Genomic DNA, 18,885 nt, shown 5'->3' on the forward strand with positions numbered 1-18,885 from the left:
TGGAAATATACTATATGGTGTTCTTGCCCTAACTTTCTTAACCAACTACTCCAGTTGCAATATTTAGCACAGGGCAGTAGGATTTATACAGGAGCCTGTATGAATCAAAAAGAACAACCACCACCTTCAAGAAAATAAAAAAACTTGGCTCAGCTCTATGGTTGTTAAAGTAACTCTGGGGGGAATAAAAAGTCAAATGTACAGAAAAGGAAGACTTAAAATATTTTGTTTAGCAAATGGAAGGGAGATAATATTAGGAGGAGACTGAAGCAGAAAAGTGGAAAAGAAGATTACATGGAAACTTCCTCTTCCTCCCAGCCTCAGACTTTCCCAACTCCTGTTAATTATCCATGCAGACTGCTTCTGCTGCTGCCTGCTTTTCCTCTCAGAAATTTGAGCACTGGAATTCTGTGTTGCTGATAAATTATGTATCAAGGTTAAGAATACTTCTTTTTTTGTTTTTAACTATAGTAATATTTCTGCCTGAATTTTGTCTTAGAAGACCTTGGAGAAACTTTTTTCAGTTAATCTCTTGTGTAAAAACCCTGAAAAATAAACCAAACAAAAAGACAGTGGAGCAGCATTACAAAAATACACAAATTATTCACGTTTTGAACTTCACACATATAAGCTTTCTGGAAAGGACAAAGGTAATAAATGAGCAGCAACAGTGCTGTTAAAACAACCAAAGACACCTATATAGACATTTGGGTTTTATTTTTATAAAAAAAAGGTCAGATTTATTAGTGCCAATGTATGTTCATAGTAAGGAAACAGAAACTAAGCTAATCTGAGTAGCAACTTACATCAAAGGGTATCAAAATAATATTTCTTGTAAGCGAAACATAATACTTCGTTTAAACTTGATTCTTGCCAACTAGAAGTCCTCGTTATTCTGTCTATGAAGCCTTTAAAGAAAAGTTGCTACAGTCAAACAGGGTCCTGATAGAACTTGGCACATAAAGAAACAATTCCATTTCACCCATACAATACCTCTCACTCCCCTGGAGCACTCATTCATACAATACTTACATAATGCATGTACATTATGACTAAAGCCATGTCTGGCCTAAAGCACATAGAATGTCTCAGTTCTAAACGTAACATATCTCTACATCAAAAGCAGGTCACTGTATTTACAGCAGATGATCTCGCTCTGCAGATGCGGCTTTCACTTGAAGATCCTTTTTGTTAGTATACACTAAGATGTCCAAGTCGTCAAAATATTTATCAAATTAGAAGTGTATCTACAGGAAGATCTGTCTGACCGTGTGCGAGGATTCTAAGGCAATAGTAGTAGTTGTTCCACAGGACTAGTGCTGCCGTTACAACTCACTCTCCGTTGGAGCAGTAAAACCTTCCTTCTCCAGATGCAGCCAGGCATAGTGAGACATTCAAGATCTGCAAGCTGTTGGCTCAAAAGTCTAAAACTTCTTGGTTTGTTTTTAATGTTCATGGAATAGCACCATAGGAATTCACTCAATAACAAAGAAATCCTGGGTCTGTTATTTTGATTTGCTCTTTTCACCATCACAAATATTCTTACTCCCAGAGAAAAAAACAACCCTTTGGGAAACCTCCCTCTTGGATACCACTGCAGCTTCATTTCTGCATAGCCAAACCAGATAATTAGCTCATTCACAAAAGAGGTCCAAAGAAATAAAGCTTAGTAGTGGCTCCAAATGTACTGTTGAAAAAAATTCAGTAGGAGGAGTTTCATATGATCCTTGACTATTTCTGTTTCTCATGGATACAGATTTTGATTCAGGACAGGTTTTCATCTTAGTCTTTCTATGTTCAGTGCAAAATAAGAGCACATCATCAGAGATAGCTTACTTAACTAGTAAACCAAACATTTTATAGATGCTTACACTGTTCAAATTCAGTCAACTAGTGACTGGTCAACTAGTGACTGGTCAACTAGTGACCAACGTAACAGTTCAGACTTCTCAGCCATTAGTAAAACAAAATACTCTAAAGATCAGTTACATTTCAGAAGTAGGATTTTCCAGTTTCAAAACACTGTTAACCTGATATGACAGAAGAATTTGTAAAAAATACAGAACAATGCAGGAAGACCTTCCCATTTCTTATCTTCTTTCAAGGCCTTGTACACACCATATGCAGGATATAAAGTCAAAGCAACTAGATATAAGGACAGTATTTTGATTGTGTGACCTGAAAGAGATTTTTTTTTCTTCCTGGACACCATACAATTGTCAGAAGGAAGAACGGTCTGAAGGGTCACTTCCCCTGAATGCAACTGATTGAATCTGCACGCATCTATGACAAATGTCAAACCACGAACAAAAGCTCTTCTGTTCTCCCTCCGTGCAAAGCCCTTTCACCAGCTTTGCAGCAACAGTCAAGTATGGAGCCTTCACATCATCATCTTGACTATTCCTCCAGTATAGCTGATTTTCTTTTTTAATTTTAGTTCAGCTTCTGATTGCCGTTTCAACTGAACTCATATAAAACATCCGTGCTAATAACTGCAGTTTAAGAAAAAAGACACACCTTTGTTCCTTTTCACTGTGCGTTCTTTCTTTCTCACTCTCCTTTTCTGGCTTAGAGGTTCTTGTGTTATTTTTTGGTGTGCACACTATCTGGATATTTTATACTTCTGTATCGTATATGAAATCCTTTCTTGTTGATTGTATCATCTGTGTGAAAGTGAAGTAAAAGAGCTTCTCCTGCTGAATAGATTTCTTCTGGTGGCTAAAATAAATGAAGAAACAAATAAATTATCTGTCCGCTCTGTGTATTTATCCCCCTCATTCACTTGTTTTTTTTCTTATGGCTATTTCTCTTTTCCTGTTACGCCTTGTCCTGTAATTCCACTGGGTCTCATACAGTGCCACCTGACATGATCAGACAAAATACATCTATGTCATTCAGCTTCCAATTATAGGCTAGGAAATTCTGAGGCAGACTGAAGAAATGACAACCTAAACTCCTAAAAGCTGGAGGCCAGTTTAAATCACGATGCTGGAATTTTTATCTGCTTGCAGAAGTTTTGAAATTCTCTGTTATTGTAACTTTTTTGCTTTTATATTAATGTGCACTCTTTCAATCTTGAGCTCTGGGCCCGAAAAGCATCTTTTCACACAATCTAAATAAACATGTGATCTAACTTTCTGAATCTGATTTAACTTCTTCAATTTGTATGAAGCATCTCCACAGTCTTTTCTCATGATACAAAGAATGCCCTTCCAGATGTCTTCTGTATGTCTTCTCATGATACAAAGAATGCCCTTCCCAGATGCCTTCTATAATTACTGCTGGAGTCATGTAAGTGACTGGGCAGGACCATACACAATATTCTAAATTTAGATAAGCAACAGATTCCAGTACCTATTTTCCATCTTATTCTTCAAAGCACTCATGATGGCTTGGTTTATTACTGAAGCACATCAATCAGAAGTACCAGCTGAACTAGCAAGTCCTTTTTCTAAATTTGACAAGGTAGCAATATGTATTTTTTTCCACTTCAGTTTGGATTATTTTGCTTTCAATAACTTTTCTATTTAATTTTGCGTTTCCTATGTGGCCTCTGAAGCCATTCATCCATATCCTACCAGAAGCAAACCAAAACAACAAAACCCAACCACCACCACTCATCCACCCCACAAAAGAGGACACAAACAAGGTTGGGCCATTCTCCAGTTTGCTATCCTTCTACTTGAAAAATGGAGCAACTTGCAAATGAAAAAGATTGTTTTGTGTAAATTAGTAGATGCTGGGCTCAGTTGTATCATTTTGCTTAGAATGTACTGCATAGACTTCAGTGGTAGCACCTTTCCTGCAGCACCTTTCTTGCATCTGTTAGTGTTCAAAAATGCCCTAAAAGGATTTAAGCCAACTTACAGGTAACTAGCCCGAATGACTGAGATGTTTGCTCCAGCGCTGTGGCTGAATCAAAAAAGTGACACATTGTTAATTATGAGCTCCTACTGACTCATGTAGAGCCTTTCGAACCTTTTATCTAGGCAAAGAGTTTATGTATGTATGAAAGTGTGCTTGCATTTGCACATGTATAAAGAATTGATGAGGACTTGTGGGATCATTGCACCAGCTTTCACAAGGCAGGCAGCCAACATAACAATGCAAGTCTAAAAGGAGAACTAGGATACATCCTTTTCAGGATGTCACCTGGCCAAATTTCCCCCATGTCTCAGAGTTAAAACAAATCAGAGTTGCATATGGAATGACAGGACTTTCTTAAGGCCCATATTAATCACATATTTTAAGAGCACTTTCTTTCCTAAAATCAGACTTAAGTAGTAGATGAGTAGATATTACAAATGGTTCCCAAGCACTCCGCGCTCTGTAAAATATGGCTTCTTCATTCAAATTGAAAGGATTTTAATGTGACAATTTTCAACACTGGTGCGTTTCTCTTTCTGCATGGGAAAATGTATGGTAGCTATTTTTGGGTTGCTGATAAACACTCCACTGTCAGCTACCTAAAGCTTAACATAACATTACAATACTTTGGTCAAGAACTACATAAGAATATTTATTGTTTAAAATATTTCAAGGGAATACTTGTACTATAAGCCTGCAAATTTCTATGAAAAAACCCCACCAAACCCTAAAGCAGATAATCTAGTATCTTCATTGTAAGGTACAGTTACTGAGCCTCATCCCTTCTTGACCCTTTCCTTCCTCTGCCCTGTCTTTCTTACTCTTTTTGTTGTGGAAATAAAAAGGTTGGTACCTTGTTACTTACCCCAGATCCACAAAATCGACCAAGTCTCACAGCTGTCTTATCATGACCATCAAAGAGCTCCACATAATCGTAACCACAGTCTGCCTCTTCTTCAACCTCGAATGTCTGAAACATTAACTCAACTCGATAGCTGCGCTCTGCCACCAGTAGCCAGTCGCAGTCTGCCTGAACCGGATAGTTGTTATCGCCAAACTGAGCATGCGAGTACAGATCTTTGGGCTTGGTTTCAGCTTTCAGCCGACCACCACACTCTAAACAGAGGAGGGGGTAGAAAAACGGATGAAGAAGCTTATTCAGTAAGAATTAGTTTGGGTTTTTTTAATAGATGCCCAGCCTTATTCAGACTGAGTGCATTTTTATGGATCAAGCATGTCAATCTAACAAGGTATAGAGTGAAGTACTACCCAGCATGAATACAAATCCATCATTCTGAGTTTTTCCTATGTAAATTCTTTTTTACAACTAGAGGCTTGAATATATTTCAGGATTTTCAAGTGAAAGACAAAAAGACAGGGAACATCGAAGTTATAAAGAATGGGGTAGGACATTCTTTGGGTAGGCACTTGAGAGATGCCTGTGACCAGCAAGTGCTTCACCATACTTCTGTGGTGATGTTTCCACATGGGTTAACAACACTGTTTACAAGTGGCTGGGGAGGATCGGCTCTAGCACACGTGCAGTCAGCAGTCAAGTGCAAAAGTCTTGTGTTTCAGAGAAGTGTTAGCTCTAGCCATCATGTAAGCACCTCGAGAGCCAGCTCTATATGAAACACTACTGCCAAGCTCACTAGCTTGTTTGCTGTGTAGTTCACGGACATGCACAGGTCTTTCCTGTGCTGAGGGCCCCAGAGTTGAGCTCAGTACTCCAGGTGGGACCTCATGAGAGTGGAGTAGAGGGGGAGAATCACCTCCTTCGATCAAAGGTCACGCACCTTTTGATGCAGCCCAGCGTATGGCTGGCTTTCTGGGCTGCAAGTGCACATTGCCGGGTCATGTTGTGCTGCACCTCATCAACCAAGAGCTTCAAGTCTTTCCTGTCCTACTTTATCCCTTTAGGATGAAGTATTGGTTTTAGAAATTAAAAGTCAAATTTTCAAGTTCTTAAGTACTAACTTGTAGTTTCAAAAGTTGACAACCAGTCTGCACAATGCAGCACTGCATTAGGATGTGTGGGACAAGCTGTGATGGGTCTGCACACAACAGGGACGTGCCACACAGTGCCACTTGCTTAGCCCCTGATATCAGAAGTAACCTAGCTGCACCATCCATCATGCTTTCCATTGCACAGCTATGTCTGCTCTGCTGTAGGTGCGCTGTACACATCTGACTGTAAAGAAATATGACTGATTTGTAAAATGCTATTGATCTTATAGGTTTAGGTGAAAGACTTTTTTCTGTATCAGCTAAAGAATAAAACCCCTCTCGTTTCTTGACCTTTCTATTGGCTTTTAGGCTTCTGACAAATGTGACATCAAATCAAGCAGTATTCTCTTGACTGTTTAAGAAGCTGGACAGATGGAAAAAGCTTAAATCCACACTACCTGAACGAGTGAAACATATAATAAATTTGATTCAGCATTGCCATACCAAATTATTACAGTCATTTTGGAAGCGACGCAAGATCCTAAACTGAGTTTTATAGCAGGCACTGGTAGTTCAGAGATTCAGCACTAGGGGCCACTGTAAGCCAAGCAACGTCGCGAAAATTATGTGCACACTATGAAAATGTCCTAAGAAACCTATTAATGCAATTGCAAACCACTGTTTTCAGTGTCAGTGATTTCTGACAAAGAACAAAATTGACTGGTAAGTATGAAGGAGATTATATTGCTAAAATCCTATGTAAGGCTTCAGTATTGTTTTTTCTTATTCTTCTTTGGCTTGTCTTTCCTTTTTATCTCCACAGGAAAGTAATAGCTGTTTACACAAAACCCAGACTTTTGTTTATGTTAGAACAGGAAAGTAATGGAGGTGCATCACATGTCCCACTGAAGTGCTTCCATTACAAATACAATGCAAAAATACTGAATCTTTTACAAACTAATGGCATGAGTCGTAAGAAATATCTCTTTGATTATCTACATAAATAACTTCTTCTTATGGGACTTTGTTTCAAAATCTTTTAATAACTTACCTATATGAGAGAGGTACAGTGAGAGAGAGAGAAGAATGAAACATCTAAAATATCAGAGAATGCTTTCTGCAATCTCAGACTTCCTACTGTTCTTAAGGTTTCATTAGATTTAGTTGTAACATTGTCTTATCTGTTAACTCATCCCATTCCTATAACAGAAATGCTGAAATACCTTCCACTAAAGAACAAAGGGGAAGTTATTAGTAAAGCACATCCTGATTTTCTGACCTGTAGAGTGTGTTGCTTGGAAGCCTTTTCTTTGAACCGATGCATCAGAAACAAAGCGGAGAAACATTTTGTTTCCAGTAGCAATAAGAGGATCTGGTATCTTATTGCCACATAAACGTCCCAGAATTGGTGCTTTTTCACTTTCACCATCAAACACTTCCAAGTGGTCATAAGCACATTCTTGATGTTGTTCTATCTCAAATTCATTAAAGGTCTAAGGGGGGGGAAAAAAAATGCAAAAAATGACTTAATGTAGTACTGTGTTTACTGTACTTTCACGGTACATATGTACTGTTAGTCTGTTTCAGAATACAAAACAGATGTAGTTAAGATGACAGATTTAACATTACTGCCCCTACAAGCCTGTAGCTTTGAGTAACATACTGATTTTGAGGAAGTGGAATAACAATTAAGACAGTGAACTTTAAGAGGGCATCATCCTTCATATAGAAAGGGATTAGAATCTTTATAGCCAGTTAACATGCATGAAAGACTATTAAATCTAGAATGCAGTGGCCTTTCTGTTGAATTTGCAGTTTATAGGATTGTTCCAAATTTCACAGAACATTTAAACCAGCAAAAAGCTGAAAATTATTGGTTCCTCAGATAGTTGAGGATGGACTGAAACATCTGCAAAACATAATGCACCCTCCTTTCTTTTCAATTTTACCACACACCGCAACTAAAGCCTTTGAGAATGACCTTTCCACATGAATGCTTATGCATGAAAGTTATATTTTCTAATCTATTTTCTAGAGATCTATTTTTTATTATTACAATACTAACAAGATTTCAGGCTGCATCCTTCATGCTAAGATCACTTCTGCTAGCAAAATTACTGGACAAATTACAAAATTATGTTGTTTATTGAAAGAACTTCAGCAGACTTTTTTTGCTTTTCTCAGCTCTTCCAAAAAGATCCAAATTACTGCCATAGTTTGATCACAAACTGGGGCTCGCAAACTTCACTTCATTTTGAATCTGTGATGTTTCTTCTACACTTAAAAACATTTATCTTACTTGCTGTGTTCTCAAGGATTTTAAGTTTCTCAGTGCTCATGGCAGCTTGTAAGGACAAATTCAGGTCTATTAAAAATTCTAAATTGCAAGTCCTTTGCAGCACAGCCTGGCCAGCTTACTTTTAAAAACTTTGGAATTTATATTTCTCAAAGTGTATGCCATATACTACAGAAACCATTGAAACACATACAACTAATACCTGCTTTTCAAGTACGGAAGAGTGTCTTCTGAGACTGGACTGGTATCAACAAATTTATTTCAAGGAGATACCTAAGAGATTTCAGGTAAGACTTTTTGACAAGGGCTAAATTTCAACAAGAAACCTAAACCTTAAAATCCGTTAATTTCTTCTAATGTAAACACTGAGAAAGCAATACACATAGAAACCTTTGTGAATTTTCAGAAAAAACCTACAATTGAAGGTGAAATTCAATATATGTTTTGTTAAACAAAATATCATAAAACCACTAAGTATAAATGCTCCCATGAGTAGTTATACACCTGACTGTTTATGGAAAAAAAACCTGAAACCCAACAAACAAACCCTGTTTACCCCCTCAAAAAACCACTAAAGGATTAAGAAGCAATAATTAAATCTAACAAAACTGAGCTGTCAAATACTAAGCAAGTATCTAGTATACCAAAGCAAATCTGACTTACTGAATCCCTTGTGGGATCCAGCCAGTGTGAAATGTGATGGTAATTTATATTAACAGCTGACCTAAAGGAACTATAAAGAGCTAACACAAAGTCTTTTGCCCAAAGAAACAAAATATTTTTGTTTTGCAAAGACTGAAAAGTTGCATGATGCAGTGGATATAGATTAATTTCACAGGAAAGCTTGGGGGCTTATTTTAAGGGATTGAAACTGCACAGGCAGTGAAAACAGCTGTACAGCAGTCCCTTCTGCTACTCTTAAATTATAGTCAGCCATCCTACTTTTATGATGCCAAGTACATGTTGTCATTTATACCCAAATAAAACCTGATAGGCTTAAAAAAAAAAAAAACAACCCACAGAAACTAACTGTAAGGGAGTTACTTAAAGGTAGAATTGAGTCAAGCCAGCTTGGAATCAATAGGAGCACTCAATGTGATCTAAAAGCAGCCTGCAGAACCTCATTTTCTTTTAGAGGAAAATGATATCCATTTTGTTCACTTCTCATCAGTACAAAGAAGTCACTCTAGGAAACAGTTCTCACCATGAACTGCAAGACACACCCATTATTTTTAACGTTTGACTTTATCACTGAAATTTCCAAGTCTGCAGGAGGACAGTACTTGTTATATTGGGTTCCACAAAGAAGAGAAAGAAGTCCTAAATGTGTTGTGAGTCTAGCAGTTGATTCTAAAAATTACAAAGAGAATCAAAGGAATTTGGTTTTCTTTTTTTAAGGAAAAGCAGATCTTAGTATGAAGTCTTTCAAAAGCTCAAAATACCTGATAGTTCAAAAGAGCAGGTTTGAAAGAGGAGAACTGACGCAAACTTTCCTTAAAGCTGAATATAACTGAACAGTTGCTGCCAACAGAGTTCACAGATAATTTAATAAAGTTGTTAGTATAACTGAATCACACTCTGTCTTCCTGGGACAAATACTTTTGAATAACTACCCCACCATGATTATAGTCCCCATTTTTATTGTCTCATAAGAGGGAATGATATTCAGAAATGTTACATATAGCTTCTGGACATCCAGCCCCTTCTATCTATAGCACTCAACTGAATAGATACGTTGGTGGCACTTATGGATAGCTGCCTGAATGGGACACTTAAGTCTGTCTCTTATAAACATCCGGCTGATTAGCTTATGAAAATTGTTCTCTCTGCTACATACATTTTCAAAGCTATCTTTATCTACACGTTTCATTTGAAAATTCTGAAGTGCATGTCCATTTTTTCATAAGCTTTTTTAATTACACTAAATGCTTAAATTTAGCCTTTCAGGAAGAGACTTTTCAATGCTTATCAGAATGAGAGCAATCACAACTAAAGATTAGTTTCTGTACTCACACCTCTCTCAAAAAACTAAGTTCAGGCTTACAATTCATGTGGTTTGTTACCAGGAAGAAATCACTTCTCCTTGTTCAATTTGACTAAGTAAATTGTGAGGAGTAAACTTAAATACAGTGTGAAAGTCCAAGAAAAAATATTTATCCATAGTGGAAGTATGGTATTAATATTAGTCACATGGCATTTTGCTGTATTAGACTTTATAGATATTATGCACATAGAATTTAGTAGATTTGCTCTACTGGTTTGCACAGAAAAGTGGATTTCAGACTCTAAATCATATAAGTTTGGGTTTTTTTAAATTCTATCTAGTAAAATTCAATCTAATTTTTCCAATTTCATTGGCAAAAGCAAATTTAAAAATCTTTTCTTGTAAAATAGATGATGCGATGTTCCACTGAAGAAATCTGAATGCTGGAATTTTGTCGGCTGAGGTGAAAACAACTGAAAAGAGTAATATGCCCATGCTTGGCTGGCTTTGGTTTATTCCACCAGTATGGAAGAACACTTGCTCAGAAGTAACAGTAGGAAGGCCGCCTGAATCACAAACCTGTTTTTCACCCTTTAAATGGGCAGAGTATGCACACAACTCATCTTCTGCCACCCCCACATCCCCCAGAACAGTTTAACCATTTTAATTCTGGTGAACAGGAACCAATACACAATCCCAAATCAGCACTTCTTCCTCTCTAAAGCAAACACCTCTCTTCTTCAGTTTATTTACTCCAAAACATATGTGAAATCAATTTATCAGACTTTAAAATATTTAAGGCCAGCTTTTGTTGTGGCTGTCCCCTGAGTACTTTGCCTGAAGGAACACTGGGGCTGAACTCAAAGCAGAAAAGCCCCCTGGACAGGTCTGTACCTTCAGCTTTGTACAGAGGCTGTGTAACCTCAACAGAACTGCAAAGGTCCCTAAGCTATACTAGCCTGTCTTCAGGCACCAGAACTGCTCTCAGCCAGCTGGACACAAAGGTCACTTAAGTCTACTTGGACAGCTTTTATACCTGTGTTAAAATTTGGAGCCACTTTAAAATGAAAAGTTCAGATTCTTGGGGTTTGTATCTTCTTTTCCTCCTCAAAAAGAAATGCAAAAGGTATGTGGAGAGGACTGTTCATAACTTCTAATTTTGCTTATTCTATATGTTGGAGTTTGCATAAATAGCCCCTGCCACATTTGTCAAAGCTTTATGCAAATTTTATGAATTGCAACAATGATACAGTAGAGCCTGAAAGCAGGAAAGTATTCCTGCCCTTTGCTATCCAGTATATTTACAACCACCACAAACTTCAATTCACAGCTCTATGATACTGAGTAGCCCCAGTTGGCCAGGAATGGACAAGAGTCAGCAGGTTTTTTAAACAGTTTACCTCTGGGCTGCAAACTGATAGTAAGTTTAGTTACAGTCATTTGAGAAGCAGATTTGGTGGAACAAAAGAGAGAAAGGAAGGGTAAGCAGATACGCACCAACTTGACCCTCTGCCCTGGGGTGGCACTGATTTCCCATGTGCACTCCTTTCTGCTGGGATACTTGTCGGGCCAGTTGGGACTGGTGATGATGCCATTGGGACTATGGATCTTCTGTTCACACTCAGCTGTGCCAACAGTGATAGTATCAGTTAGTCTAGAGTTTTGATTCAGAGGTAGCCAGAAAATACCCTATTTTGTCAGGGAGCCCATGGAATGGAAAGGACCTTTAGGAAGACAACTAAGCACTCTCTTTTGTGCGCACAATCATGTTCTTCCCCTTTGGCACACGCTTTATAGAAACTAACCCACCTAACCTGGGTTAGTTTCGACTAACAACTAACTAAACGAACCTGTTTACTGACTATTGTGAAACATATACTGTTGTTTACAATGAGTGATGCTTTTATATTTTTTTTGAAAAAAATTATAAAGGAATGAACATAAGTATTAAACCATAATAAAATATTTTGCCATTCCTGCTATTCTACATACAAGTAAGTATGAAAATCTGTATGAGAAATCTTGCTACTCCAGCATCAAATGGTATTTCTCGAACAATTTATTTTAATCTCTTCTCACTAATTCTCATACTGCAGATACAGAGCAATCATTCTGATTTCTAAACCACAGATTTTAGGGACATATATACCAGTAGAGAGTAGCTAAGACTAAACAAGAACAGCTTAGCCATTCACTCCCTAACTGCATCACTAGAAGTGCCTCTCTGTGCATAAAAACAAGCAAATAAAACTTAAAGAATGCAAGAAAGAAATTAATCTAATTTTTGCATTTGGCTTTTTAACAATCTCAAATTCCTTTATAAACATCAGAGAATTATTCAACAGGAATCTTTTAAAGCAGACAAGCATAATTTCAACACCAGTGAAAATGCAAATGATTCACAAAGGGCATATCTTTACTCGCAAATTAAATCCATGTTAGAATACAGCCTTGAGAAACTGCAGTAGCTCACATGATATCGCATGCTTGAGTTTCATTAGCAGATAATCTAAATTCTACTTAAACCGCAAAGCCTACTGCTTTCTTGGAGGTAGCCACACCTTGAGACAGGTAATAGGAAGAAAGTTGCACATGGGCTTGACTGGAATTTAGATTCTCTGAATATGTCCCCTAAAATAATCCTAGAGAGGGCGGATAGTTTCAACCTGACTGCAAGGGAACTAACTACTACTGATAGGAGCAAATGACAAGTTTACCAGGCTTCTCTCCAGAAACTCTATCCCAGTGTTTTATGCAGCATTTATCACAGCTTTAAATGTTCTACACTTCAAAGAACTATTAAAAATAGCACTCCCTGCCAATGATCCCAAGTTTTCCAAACTGCATTCCTGTGGACCTCAAACTCAGCCACACACAAATGCTGGTACGGAGAGGATGGGAAAGGGAGGGCAAAGGAGTGTTTAAGCCCAGATGTCTAAACCCCCATTACCAAGATGATTTTCCTTCCTTTCTTTTCTTTGGAAGGAGAGCTGCAGGTAGCTTTCTGAAAACAGTTGTATAATTAACTGCTCAAATACCTTACTACTCACCTTCCTTGCAGTCATGTTTGTTTTCATGTAGCACAAATCCATTTCGGCACTGGCAAACATAGCTTCCTACCGTGTTGATGCACTCATGCTGGCAGCCACCATTGTCCTTTGAACACTCATCCTTGTCTAAGAAATACACAACAAGGTCGGGTGAGCATCAAGCTAGAAGTAGTCCTCATTACCAAAACCAGAAAAGGTCTAGCACAGTGTTTCAAGAAAAAGATAAGCTAAGGCACAGTCACTCTTCTTAATATGGCAGTTTCATGGTACCTAAGTTCTAGCCACTCATTGCTCGGCCTACAGCCTTGCACCATGGCACAAACAGCCTGACTCATCTTCCTAGGAAATGAGGGGTAGTTCCTTAGAGAGAGGAACAAACAAACAAGCTAAATCAAAGGAGGTAAGACAGTTACCAGTGTTTGCTCTTTCAAGTGATCTAGCTGGTAAAAAAAATCGTAAATATCCCATCCAAAGCTTTATTCCAGTAAGCAACAGGGATGTAATCTATGTTCCAACTTTATGCAAATTCCACAATTTAATGATGGTATGTCAAAAGAACGTGTAAGCCAAAAAATGCTTCAAGCTGCATTAAGGAAAAAAGGATTTAACATAAATTTCTTTAATAAGCTGATTTTTTTTCCCAGCAGAGTGACAGTGTGCTTTACTTTTAACAAATCTGGACAGTACAGAACATCACAAAAGGAAAGCATTTCATTGAAAAACATACAAAAGAAATTGGCATTAGTTATTTCAAGGAGATTTACAATACAGCATGCAGTTCTGTTTATTAAGATATAATCATTCAAAAGAGCTTTTTAGTGTGTTAGAAATAAAGCAGAGAGTCGGGGAGGAAATATGACCTCCATTAAACAGTTACAAATTCATTGCATGGACAGAAGCCAAACTAGATTAACAAGCTGTCATTCTAGCAAGAGGCCTCAGCTGCCACCCTTCTATGTCATTCAGCTGTTGTTATTTGAGGTGAGGCTGGCCCATTTGAAAGAGGCAGACTGCTCCTGACATATACATACACATGTGTATATGTATGCACATGTACATACCTCTCTCTATATATAGACATGTAAATCCTGAAATGGCAAAATATATGCCTATATATATATATATACACACACATAAACACAATTTAAAAAACTGTGTCTTACAACATGTGTTATTTCAACATGAGAAACAGTGAAGGAAAAAGAGCCTAAATTGTGGACATCCCAGAGGTCCAGCTGGGATGCAGGGCTGGAATGCAGAGCACTCACCCCCTTCTGCCTCATGTACCTTGGAAAGCAACAGTGAGTGTTATCTGTGAACATGGTAACATGCAGTGTTTCAGACTTTAGTCAGCACAGTAAGAATTTCTATAGATTACAAGCCACTATGGATAATTTAAGTCTCTTTTCATTGTCTTACTCATGCATTTTTTCCCCTGCCCTTACTTATGCTCATATTTAGTAACACGACAATGGAAGTTTACATTATAAATGCATACACATCAGCTTTATCTGCCAAAGCATTTGCAACACTTGACCCGTTGACTTGCAGGTCTTTCCATAAAAATCAGCTCCTACTTATAATACATGATGATAATGTACATTTATAGATAGATTCTGCAAGTCAAATGCAAGCATCCACTGCATTTTGCCCTGTAAATCTCAAATATGTTTGCGTTGAAAGCTTTTGAAAGCTTTCTGCAGATGTGAACAGATTTGAAGGTTAAGAAGCAGCCAAAAACATTGGTAGCTTCCAGAATCATACATCCAAAGGCTTATACTAGTTGTCATTTTGATGAAGAAAGAAGCATGAAAGCTCCACGATACACTGTTTATGCCCCATGCAATGCAAATCCCAAACTGAGATAGTAAATCTATTTCATTTCAAACAAAAGTTACAATATTTTATCTTTGCAAAAGCAAGCACTGTCATAAATTAATTCCACGTTGCAAATGAAGAATAGTAACAAGCAAATGAGATATTAGATATAATACAAAACTCTTCAATATTTCCCCATCTAAGCATTAGTTTGTAGTTTTCTACCAAAATAGCAAACTAAATGGAAGGCAAGCTCAAAATGCATTCAAGTTAGGCTTTCGAGTACAGAGTAGGTAAATACATTCTAAATAAAAGCCCTGTCCATTTTCATCTTCAACCAAACTGTGTGAAAATACTGAAAACTATTTTAACATTAAATAAGCTTTTATTCTATAAAATAATCTGTTAAGTACATAAGCAAACAGTCCCATGTTGGACTTTCTCAGAGATGGAACAATGGACAGAAGGTAGAAAGGAGAAGCTTTCTGAATTTGAACTACAATAATTGCTTGTGCATGGTTAATCAAGGATGCAACTGTTGAACAAGCTTTCATCACACTTCATAATTCAGAACAGACTTCCTGTCAAATTGATCCCCCAGTTTCAAAATTCATGAAAAAACCCCAATTAGTCTGTATTAGTTATAGGAACAAATGTTTTGCCATATAAAAACAAAGCCATTTGTTAGGCTGGCAGATGGAATGAGTCTCCCAGTTTTGAATGGATACTTTCTTTTCTCATTTTAGTACTCAGAAGAGTGAAAGTTCCATTCTCAACAAAATGTTAGATTGAATCATTCAGAGGACAAATAGTCGTACCTCTGAGACCCTCAGAGGCCACCAGTCTGTGAATAATACGTACTCGGCCTGAAGGGACCTGTATCAAGTCCTTGCAAGATTCAAAAACAAAAATTTTCTCTTTGCAGGCAGCTTTCTTGTCTGTGGAAAAAAACGTACCAGGATGGCACCAGAGATGAGTTTGTGCTCTAAAACAAATTTGCTCAAGGCTAGAAACATTCTAACTTTCACGTTTTAACTGCTCAATGATTCATCACCCAAGAAAATATATGTTCCAACAAACCTTTTTCCTATATTACAACAAACACAATGTATGTTTTGAATGATCATGTTTAGACTCATGTTTATTTAAAACACTGAAGTAACTCTAAAACTTACGATAAGTGGAAGCAGTTTAGTGACATGTTATCACTGGGTATTAATCATACCACTGTACAAAGACTGATTTAAAGAAATCATTAACCTATCTTCTCAGAAACATCACAGGGTAAAAAAATAATATATTACTGTTATCTTTTTTCACCCTAATGTAAATTCATGGAGTCATTTTATGGGCCAAGCAGACTCCAATAGTTTACTGTCTTGTAACAGAGCAGGAGAGAGTGAAGGAAGGGCAGAAGAAAGAAAGAATAAAAGCCTAATTACTGCAAAGTTTTCCTTTAGAAGCCTAATATCTAATTCCAAAATAAACTATTTAAAGTTTAAAAAAATTAATATAATATGACTCCCTTATTGCTTCTCTTTACCCAAGAAACTTGATGATAAATATACAAACGTGTCTCTGGGGATTAGAGAGATCCCTGCAATGGCTCCCAACTGAGCTTCCCTCAGAACTGTCCCATCAAATGTAAATTTTACAGAATGTTGAATAAAAAAGTTTTTCTCACTTTCCAGTAGCACCTGTCTGGCTGTTAACACCATTTTACAGCCAAAATGTAATTAATGTTGTCTTATAGCAACATAAATACCTTCCTAAGGCAGGTCATCTGTTGCCCTATGTCACTGTTTGCTTTCACAGTTTATCACAGTGGATTCCAATCACCCAAAAACTGCTTTCTGTCGTCTGAGCTGGAGCTGGGCCATGCTTTCTCAACTATAGCTGTGGGTGCAGAATTCATCACCCAAAGGAGTTGTAGAAAAAGAAGTTCTTCGGCTGTGCTTAAGGAACACATTACAGTTGTAATATTAAAACTAATCTGATGTATCCACCTGTCTCTCTTGCTGTGCACTGCGTATGTCCTTTACTGGTAAACAGACTTCAGGATGCAGTGTTTTACTAATTCCTGAATTTTTTCATTGTGCATGTCTTTATAACCAAATGCTCATACATATTTCTATTGTGATTTAATTAATAAAACTGTTAAATGCCTTCCAGCAAGTATTTTAGACAGTAGCACTAAGCATTTCTCCACAGATATAATTCTAGAAGTATTGTATTCTGATTGTATTCTGAAGACAAATACATAAATAGGGAAAAAAAAAAACACTTTGTCAGCTGAAAATTGATCAGTTATCAACTCCCAATAGTCAAAACACTTGAAGTCTCAAGTCCGTTCTTCATTGACAGACCAATAGCATCTTATGTCTGTACTAAGGGATTCGGGGGTAAGAAAGTTAATGAGACAGCCATGAGAGTTTTGTCTCATGAATTATTTAGAGATGACAACTTATTTTTAGATATTTCAGGTTCAGAAGTTTGTCCCAAGGATTACAAAGTTTCTGTTTTAATCAGGAAATACTGTCAAAAGGAGAAGGCCAAATAACACAGAAGAATTGAATCTGCCAGAAATGATCAGCAACTGTAAGAGAATTGAGAAAGCATAAAAATAAAAGTCAAAGTATCTGAACCCATATGAAATGGGAGAAAAGACTACGGCAGATATGCATAATGAAGCATTCTTATGCTTACTATATACCTATATCTATATACTTACAGATTCAAATACTATTTATATCGAACTATCTTTCTTTGAAGGGGATTAAGTATATACTATATCCAGGACACATCATATATTTCTATTCAATAAAAATCACATTGCTTCAGACTTATCCCTGACTAATGAATTTATTTTAGTGATCAATGGCATCATATAGAATTTATTTTTGAAATTACCAGGAAAAACCTGGTTTCAGCTTGGGATGGGGAGGGGGCAATGGAGGGAGGGAGGAACATTTCATTCAGAGCTGAGAAAAACAAGGAATTTATGGTTCTGATCAATTACAACCTGATGCTTTGAACTCCATGAATTATAGTCTACTCTTTCTCCAACATACAGCATTGGCCTGATTTCTTCCTAGAACCTACTAACTAACAGATCATTGAAACAGTCAAGGAAATAAATAATTACATCTGTGAAAATGAACTATCAATTTAAAGAAAACCAAACTTTAACTGACTATAAATGCGTAAATGTTCAGCATGTCCACAAAAAAAAAAAACCAACAAACTACTTCTGAACTACAGAGCTCATACAAATGACAAAGCTGTCATCATCAATCTTATCCAGCATAGCTGTATAGATCCTGAAAATACACAACAAACTTAATTTGCAGGCCATTTTTAGAAATGGAACATGTCAATACTTATTCTTGTAAATAGTCAAAATAAGCGACAATTCCTGCTGGCATTACTAGGCCTACATGAAATGACTAGCTGTGTAGGTGTTTCTAGGAGGAAGCTCTGTTGTGTGCATATACATATTTACTACAAATAACAAGTAAACCTCAAAAGCTTCTTTCTAATGTAACACATAAAATCAAAAGTAAAAAGCATTACTATATGTAAAGATGGATCTGAAAGACTATGACCAGAGAAACGTGATTACTAGAAAAAAATAATATGCTTTACAGGAGTTAAGCTATTCTAAATGTCTAAACTGTTTGTCTTGACAACTCTTTTCCCCACTTTACAAACCATATCACCTATACAATATTCTGATTCATATTGCTTGGTAATAGATAAGTTATCAGTTCTTAAAGCTAACCAATGAAATACCATTTCATTTCAATTTTGATAAAATATTTTAGCAAACAAACTCTAGTAACGATGCCTGGTAATACAATTTGCTACATGATAAGCATAGTCAAGACTCTCCAGATTCCGATTTTTAATGGCTATCAAAAAAC

General features: G+C 36.9%; 1 protein-coding gene across 2 annotated transcripts in view; it reads right to left on the bottom strand.

The window, feature by feature from the left end:
• Nucleotides 1–2,583: 2,583 nt before the first annotated feature.
• Nucleotides 2,584–18,885, bottom strand: part of TLL1 (tolloid like 1) — a gene marked incomplete at both ends in the record, with an annotated part of 131,218 nt that continues 114,916 nt past the window's right edge. Inside the window, 6 exons of one of the 2 annotated variants that reach the window (XM_080618684.1) lie at nucleotides 2,584–2,718; nucleotides 4,733–4,983; nucleotides 7,094–7,307; nucleotides 11,592–11,719; nucleotides 13,145–13,270; nucleotides 15,781–15,900. In XM_080618684.1, the coding sequence (XP_080474810.1) occupies nucleotides 2,584–2,718; nucleotides 4,733–4,983; nucleotides 7,094–7,307; nucleotides 11,592–11,719; nucleotides 13,145–13,270; nucleotides 15,781–15,900 (974 nt within the window). The remainder of the gene's footprint in view (nucleotides 2,719–4,732; nucleotides 4,984–7,093; nucleotides 7,308–11,591; nucleotides 11,720–13,144; nucleotides 13,271–15,780; nucleotides 15,901–18,885) is intronic. The other variant, XM_080618685.1, reaches the window with a different exon arrangement.

Source organism: Psittacula echo, assembly GCF_963264785.1.
Source record: "Psittacula echo genome assembly, chromosome: 1".
NCBI lineage: Eukaryota > Metazoa > Chordata > Aves > Psittaciformes > Psittacidae > Psittacula > Psittacula echo.